The sequence below is a fragment of the Piliocolobus tephrosceles genome, chromosome 19, assembly GCF_002776525.5.
Source record: "Piliocolobus tephrosceles isolate RC106 chromosome 19, ASM277652v3, whole genome shotgun sequence".
Lineage (NCBI taxonomy): Eukaryota > Metazoa > Chordata > Mammalia > Primates > Cercopithecidae > Piliocolobus > Piliocolobus tephrosceles.
The window spans coordinates 25,218,978-25,226,152 of record NC_045452.1 but is presented as its reverse complement, the minus strand read 5'-3'; the positions used below and the strand labels follow the sequence as shown (position 1 = coordinate 25,226,152).

The 7,175-nt window shown below is 58.2% G+C and overlaps 1 protein-coding gene across 2 annotated transcripts in view; it reads left to right on the top strand.

The window, feature by feature from the left end:
- The first annotated feature begins 259 nt into the window (after positions 1-259).
- The window catches only part of SCUBE1 (signal peptide, CUB domain and EGF like domain containing 1), a 141,915-nt gene continuing 134,999 nt past the window's right edge, over positions 260-7,175 (top strand). For both annotated transcript variants that reach the window (XM_023222223.2, XM_023222222.2), the window contains exons 1-2: positions 260-468; positions 3,921-4,052. In XM_023222223.2, coding sequence (XP_023077991.1) covers positions 381-468; positions 3,921-4,052 — 220 coding nt within the window. In that variant the 5' untranslated portion in view covers positions 260-380. The remainder of the gene's footprint in view (positions 469-3,920; positions 4,053-7,175) is intronic.

Genomic DNA, 7,175 nt, shown 5'->3' with positions numbered 1-7,175 from the left:
GGCAGGGGAGGGCGCAGCCTCCGAGCAGCCCCAGCCTGGCCGAGACCCTGCGCCCGCAGCCTAGCCAGCAGGCCGGCCAGGCCCCCGCCCCCCACCTGCCGCCCGCCCCAAGAGAAGGGCCCCCTCACGACGCCCGCGCCCGCCCTCCCCCGGCGGGCCGGCGGCCGGCGCCCATTGGCCGGCCCTGGGCGACGCCCCGCCCTCCTGACGCCACGGGCCAATGAGCGCGCGCTGTCAGCTCATCAGCCGGGCCGGCTGGGCTGCTCAGGAGCCCGAGCGGTGGCGGAGCTGCGAGCAGTGAGCAGCGCCTGCGGGAGCGGCCGGTCGGTCGGGTCCCCGCGCCCCGCACGCCCGCACGCCCAGCGGGGCCCGCATTGAGCATGGGCGCGGCAGTCTTGCGCTGGCACTTGTGCGTGCTCCTGGCCCTGGGCACGCGCGGGCGGCTGGCGGGGGGCAGCGGGCTCCCAGGTAAGCCCCCGACCGAGGTGGGGGGCGGCGGGCGCGGGCGGCCGAGGCGCGGTCCCGGAGGGCTTCTTCCCTGCGCATCCCGAGCTCGCCCCGTGCGGCTCCGCGTCCCCCGCCTCTTTGCAAAGTAACTTCTGGGGCCGGCCCGGGGCGCACCCTCTCGCAGCCCGGGCGGCCAGGGCTCCTGAGCCCGGCGGGGCCGCAGCAGGGGCGGGTGGGCCGGGGCCCCGGGAGGGGAAGCGCGAGCGCGGGAGCGAGGAAGAAAGGCGGCGGTTCCCGGGGGCCCCGCGTGCGGACCAGGGAGGGGCGGGACCCCGAGCGCAGAGGGGCGCTTCTCCCGGGAGAGGGGACGCGGGGCGGGGCGGGCGAAGGGGGACACGCCAGGAGGTGGAAGGGGAAAGGGTCGGACCGAGAGACCGGGACGGGGCAGGAGGTGCGGGACAGACGGACAGAAGAGCCGGCGCCGACGGAGCAGACAAAAGGAAGCCCGGAGAAAAGACAGATGCGGAAGGGTAGAGAGGAGGCCCGCACGGCCCGGGGAAGGAGGAGGAGGCCCGTGGACCAGGAGGAATCAAGAGGGACAGTCCCACTGATGATAAGGGAGAGAGAAGAGGAGATGGGGGACAGATGGACGCTGGAGAAAAACGGGGTTGGTGGGGCGGTGAGAGGGAGACCGGGAAAGAGAGAGGGACGGAGATGCCTGGAAAGCCGCGGATGAGGGACCGTCTGACAGGACGGGGAGGAGAGACAGAAGGGAGGAAGGCAGAGGAGACGCAGGGACAGACACGGGGAGGAGAGTCCGGACGTCCGTGGAGCCGACCCAGGAACGGGAGGGGGAGACCCGGAGGCCACAGGCCCAGGCCCGTGGGTTTCATGGGGACCCCCCACCCTCCCACCCCTTCCCCTCCTGCTCTCTGGCTGTCTTCAGGGGCTTCCCGAAAAGCTGGAGTCACATTCTCTCCCCGGCGTCATCAGAGGCGCTTCCTCCGGTGCTCTGCTTGGAGGGGGAGGCAGGGGGAGGGTCCTGCACGTCCTTCCCGGCTCCCTGAGGTCTGGTTTGGGTGGCATAGGGTCTATTCTTGGTGGTCCCGCGTGCCCCGAGTGAGGATGCTGGGCCCGTGAGACTCCTCCACAGCAACACCCCTCCTGGAAGCCCAACCCTGCTGCCCCATCCCCCTTGTGTCTGTGGGTGTCTCTCGCAAGCTTTGGGGTCCCTCACCTCTGAGTGACTGTTCCTGGCGGTGCCTATCTCCGCCTGTGTCCCTCCTCGTGTCTTCCTGTATCTGACTCTGTCTCCTCCCTGACCCTCTCTGTGGAAGCCCTGTGATTGTGAAACGCCAACAGCCTGTCCCCAGCATAAGCAAACCAGAGTCAAAGGGAGCAGCCTGTGCTGGGAGGGCTGGGTCGCCCTGCAGGGGAGTCTCCAGCCCAGACAGGAGCAGGAGCATGGCAGAGGACTGGTGGGGACAAGTGGCTTCTCATCCTCTCTTCTCAAACTCCCATGTCCTCTCCCCATACTCCACACCAAGGACACTCAAGTGTTGAAAGGTGTGTAGAGAGATAGCTCCACCCACCCCTCATCTACATCCATACATTTCCATCCCAATGAAGACACCTGTCTAGGTGGAAGATTGGGGGTGAGGGCACAAGGGGCTCCCGCCCCTCATTCCTACACACTGGCCCCTGGGAAGTGGGAAGAGCCATGCTTGTGGCCCATTGCCTCTGCTGGTCCTGTCTCAGAAGTGGCCCCAGTCCTCCCAAATAGAAGCCTGGAGATGGGCCCTCTCTGGCCCCCGGGTCCCTGCCTTAGAAGCAGGGCCAGTCCTGCACAGCGTCCCTCCGTTGCCACTTTCCTAGAAGGCCCTCATGGATGTTCCTGCTGGCCCCGCCATCCAGTTGCCGGCTGGGCCCCCTCCAGCCCCTGCCTCCTGGTCCCCTTTCCACTCTTCCCCTGGGCAGCTGTCTAGGACAGGCCACCCACCTGAGCAGATGTAGCACTCCTGAAAAGCAATGCCACCCGCCATGTGTGTGCGCACGTGTGCACGCGTGTGTGTGTGCAGGGGGGTCGTGCTGTTGTGTTTCTTTTTGATGCCTCTCTTCCTTCAGGGGTGGGCAGGAGACTTGGGGGCTAGGGCAAAGAAGAAGGAGCCTTGGAGGGCATGGATCTCATAGCCCCACTGGCAGATTTCAAACCCAGGTATTATGCAGGGGAGAAATTTCGAGTGGACACTCTTGGGGACCCAGCAGTCTAAGGTGAGGCCAGAGGCATGACGAGATGGGGACATTCCGAGCTTAGCCCTGGGGCACTGCCCTCATGGCATCTGCTGAGAGTTCTTTGTGCTGCTGCACTCCTGGGTCCTTCTATCTATCTGTCATCTATCTGAATTTCATGCATTGCTAGCTAGAAGTCACAGCTCATTCTGTGTTGGAGTCCACTCTGCCCCAGTGAGCTACTGACCCATAGCAGATGTGACCTCACTGGGCCTCAGTTTCCTCATCTATAACCTGAGGAATTAACCTGGATTATAGCTTCAGCTCTGACTGTGCTGAACTATGCCCGACAAGAGGCAGGTCCCCTCCCTGCCTGAACTGTGTGTGTGTGTGTGTGTAAAAGAGACAGAGAGGCTTGGTGTATATAGATGGACCGGATAGACAGAATCTGTTTTGCTTAATTTGCCCCAACAGCTGTTCCAGAGTGAAGGTGTATATGTGTTGGGGGTGGTAGGTGGAGAGTGTCGGGAGCCCTGAAAGCCTAGAAGTTGGGATTTAGAAGTTGGGATATGAAAACCAGGTTCACGTGTGGATTTCCGAGGAGGGAGGACCATGGGGGGAGTCAGAACCATGGATGGGCTCAGGTTAGCCCAGTTGAGGGTGTGGTTCTGCCACCAGACACTTTGGTGTGGGGGCGTGGAAGCCAGATGATGAAACCCATATTTCCACAGGCTAGGGGCAGGGTGGGATCCCACGTTCAGGTGACCTGCAGGAGGAGCCTCCTGGCATGGCCTTGGTGTCCCCATCTGGAACCCAAAGGGGCTGGATTTAAACTCCTCCAGGGACCCTTCTGACACTAAATTCTAGAATGAGGAGAGTGGGGGAGGGTTGGAGCGATGCTTGTTGGGGGAGTAGGACAGATGGCGGAGGAGGAGGTTCTTCCTCACTGTCTCCTTAAGTCTCAGTTTTCTCATCTTTTTAGCGGAACGATAGCTCAATGGGATCATTGCGACAATAAATAAGGCCAAGCGTATTGATAGCATTGTCCCTGCCACAGAGTGGCTGTCCCAAAGATGCTACCAGTTGCCACTTGTCACACCAGATTGTCCTGTGACAGCTGTTATTGCCAATGAACCCACTGACCAATGGACGGGCAGAGGCAAGAGCTCCCCTGCCCCACACCATCAGCCACCTGCCCCGGGGCCACACCTTACCTGTTGTTCCCCCCACACCCCTGCCCACAGGATCAGTCGACGTGGATGAGTGCTCAGAGGGCACGGATGACTGCCACATCGATGCCATCTGTCAGAACACGCCCAAGTCCTACAAATGCCTCTGCAAGCCAGGCTACAAGGGGGAAGGCAGGCAGTGTGAAGGTGAGTCCAGCCCGGCCCTCCCGGCCAGACCTGAGGCTGCCAGGGCTGCTGCAGGTGGCCGATGCCTGCCCCATTCATCACCAGCTGGGGCTGAGCCTCCAGCACCACCGTCATGGTTGCTGACAGCACAGGCTTCTCTCGGCCTCAGGAGGGAGGCAGTGAACTTTTCAGGAATGCCGGCTGCTTCCCTGGAAGGGTGGAGTTAGAGTCATGGGGTACCTGATTCTCAACTGGGCTTGAAACTTTTCGTTCTTTTTAAGAAATTGGCTGGGTGCGGTGGCTCAGGTCTGTAATCCCAGCACTTTGGGAGGCCGAGGCAGGCAGATTATTTGAGCTCAAGAGTTTGAGACCAGCCTGGCCAACATGGCAAAACCCCGTCTCTACTAAAAATACAACAAATACAAAAAAAGTTAGCCAGGCGTGGTGGCGCATGCCTATAATCTCAGCTACTCATGAAGCTGAGGCAGGAGAATCACTTTAACCCGAGAGGCGGAGGTTGTAGTAAACTGAGATGGCGCCACTGCACTCCAGCTTGGGCAACAGAGAAAGACTCTGTCTCAAAAAAAAAAGAAAGAAAGAAAAGAAAAAGAAATTAAGATGAAGTATTGAATAATGTATTTGTGCATCTGTCCTTGACTGGCTGTATGGGGCTGGAGTGCAAAGACCTGGGCTTACCCCCTGACCTCCAAGGTCCCTAACGTCAAGTTCAAAACCACCCTGTAGGTCTCTGTCTCGAGTTCCAGTGCTTGGACAGACACTGGTGGATTTGTGCCATCTGTCTGTCTATCCAGCCTTTCTGCCCTGCACCTGGGGTGCTGGTTAGACCTCCTGGCATTAGAAACTGCCTCCCCAGCAGGCTGAAAGAGAGAAAAGAGCAGCTCTGGCTACGTTTGGTGCCAGGACTCTCCAAGCCCATTGGAACCTTTGGAGCTTTTGTCCGTGAGGGTCTGCATGGCCGTCCTCACCCTGTGGGTCTGGAGCAGGACTGGGCATCTGGGAGCTGGAAATAGCTCTCTCCGAAACAGACACACCCCTGGTTGGGGTCACTGATCCCCATCTTCCCTGTCTGCACCCGTCGTATAAATGAGGAAAGCTGAGGCTCAGACAGGAGAAGCACCTTTTGCAGGATTCCCATGTTCACAGTGACATGACAAGGACTGAAATCCAGGTCTTGTAGCTCCCACTCAATGACTGTGGCAGCTGGTTTTCTTCTCCCTGGACCCTGCCAGCTGAATTTTTCCAAGTTTGGTATTTGTATTAGGAAAGTGACATGTGAGCACAGGATGGGTCCCAGTTCTTTCTGTGTAAGGCGTTTACAGGGCTAGAGTTTTGTGGGCGATGCAGCCACGCCTCCCCGGGATGCTGCTGGCGTTTATCCTTCGCATTTGTTGAGCATTTATTTAAGGCTGAGTGCTGGGCAGACGACATCGCCCTGGATCATGCCTGGTTGGGTCATATTCCTGGCACGCTCAGGGCCCCAGAACCCAAAGAGGGGAGCTGGCGCCTACCCACAGATCTCTGGAAGGAGGCCAGGCTGGAGGCACATAGAGGAGGCCATGAGTGAGAAGCCTGGTGGGGCGGCTGGCCCGGCTGCTGTCAGGGTCAGAGGTTAGCTCCTGGTTTGAGTGGTACATGTGAGGCTGTGTGTGACCGCTTTCTGATCCTCTATTCTGCCCCCCAGACCCAGTGTCCTGGCAAGGCAGGGCCATGGTTGACCCTCCATCTCTGCTGGTATAAGCCACTGACCTGGCCTCTTTGTCCCCCAGCCCAGCTCCTCCTTAGGCCCTCTCCTGCTGTCCCCTGCCCGGGAGGCCTTACCTGTTTCCCTAAAATTTTTCAGAGTTCAGCTTTAACTCCCCACTCTGCTTGACCCCTGAGTTAGGAGACAGACTCTTGCCCCAAGCCCAGCTCTGTTGCTCACTGGCTCTGCAGACTTCATGTTCTCACCTGCTAGAAAAGGAAATTGTTTTGTCCTGCTGGGTATGAAGACGAGACAAGAGGAGGCTTGCGAATGTGCTGCAGGAACTGCCAGGGGTCTCCCTCTCTCTCTAGTCAAATTCGGGCCTCCACCCTTCACATCCTGAAACACCTCTATCCTGGCATGTGCACACACACACAGACACACACACACATGCACACACACTGGGTTGCTCTACGTTTGTGAGCCCCAGCTCAGATTTCCTGCCTGCCTGGAGCTCCTTACCTTCTTTCTGCATCCTGTCTAAATCTGAAGGCTAATCATTCTTTAGATTTGCCTCCTCCGGGAAGCCTCTGATACCTCCATTTATACATGCACTTACACATGCACACACATGCATGCTAGACTGCATTGGTTACCTACGCCGCTCCCAGAGGCATCTGGGCTTCCCTCCATCATCACACTTCTGACTCGGTCATAATTACTTGTCTTGGTCCCGCCACAGAACTGTAAGCTCATTTATTGAGGGCCCACCATAAGCTTGCTGTCCCTACACCATACCGAAGCTGTCAAACTCAGGCCATGCCCCCAGGAGCTCTCAGTGAGCTCAATTAGAGAGGGCCTTTTACATTTGTAACCATGTTCCCAGCTCATGGGGCAGGGCCTGGCACTAGCGCGGGTCTACAGAAAACGTTTAGTCTGAGTTGGCTTTCCTTTGCCCAGACTGGACTTCACATTAGATGAGCAACCTCTAAGATATCCACAGAGGGGAGTGTGGAGCGTGGGGTCTGTGGAAGGGCTCGTTCTGGCCCTGGTATCATCTTGACCCTGCACAATGAGAGACAGGAGAGCAGATTGAAGGCTGGTCTCTTCAAGGGGAGCCTGGGTTGCAGCCCACCTTTCATGTGAACATTTGGGTGGTGATTTGCCCTCGCTGAGCCTTAGTTTCTCCTTTGGTTGTGAGGGCCAAAAATATTCCCCATCACAGGTCATCCTGAAAATTGAGTGAGGCACAGTATAATGCACTGGAGGCTGGCATCCAATACACAGTAGGCACTCATTCCACAGTGTGTGCTCCATATACAGATGGCAGGGTCATCACCATGGTCCTGTCATTATCATCATCATCATTATCACCATCATCATTATCATCATCATCATCATCACCATCACCACCATTACAATCACCATCACCATCACCATCA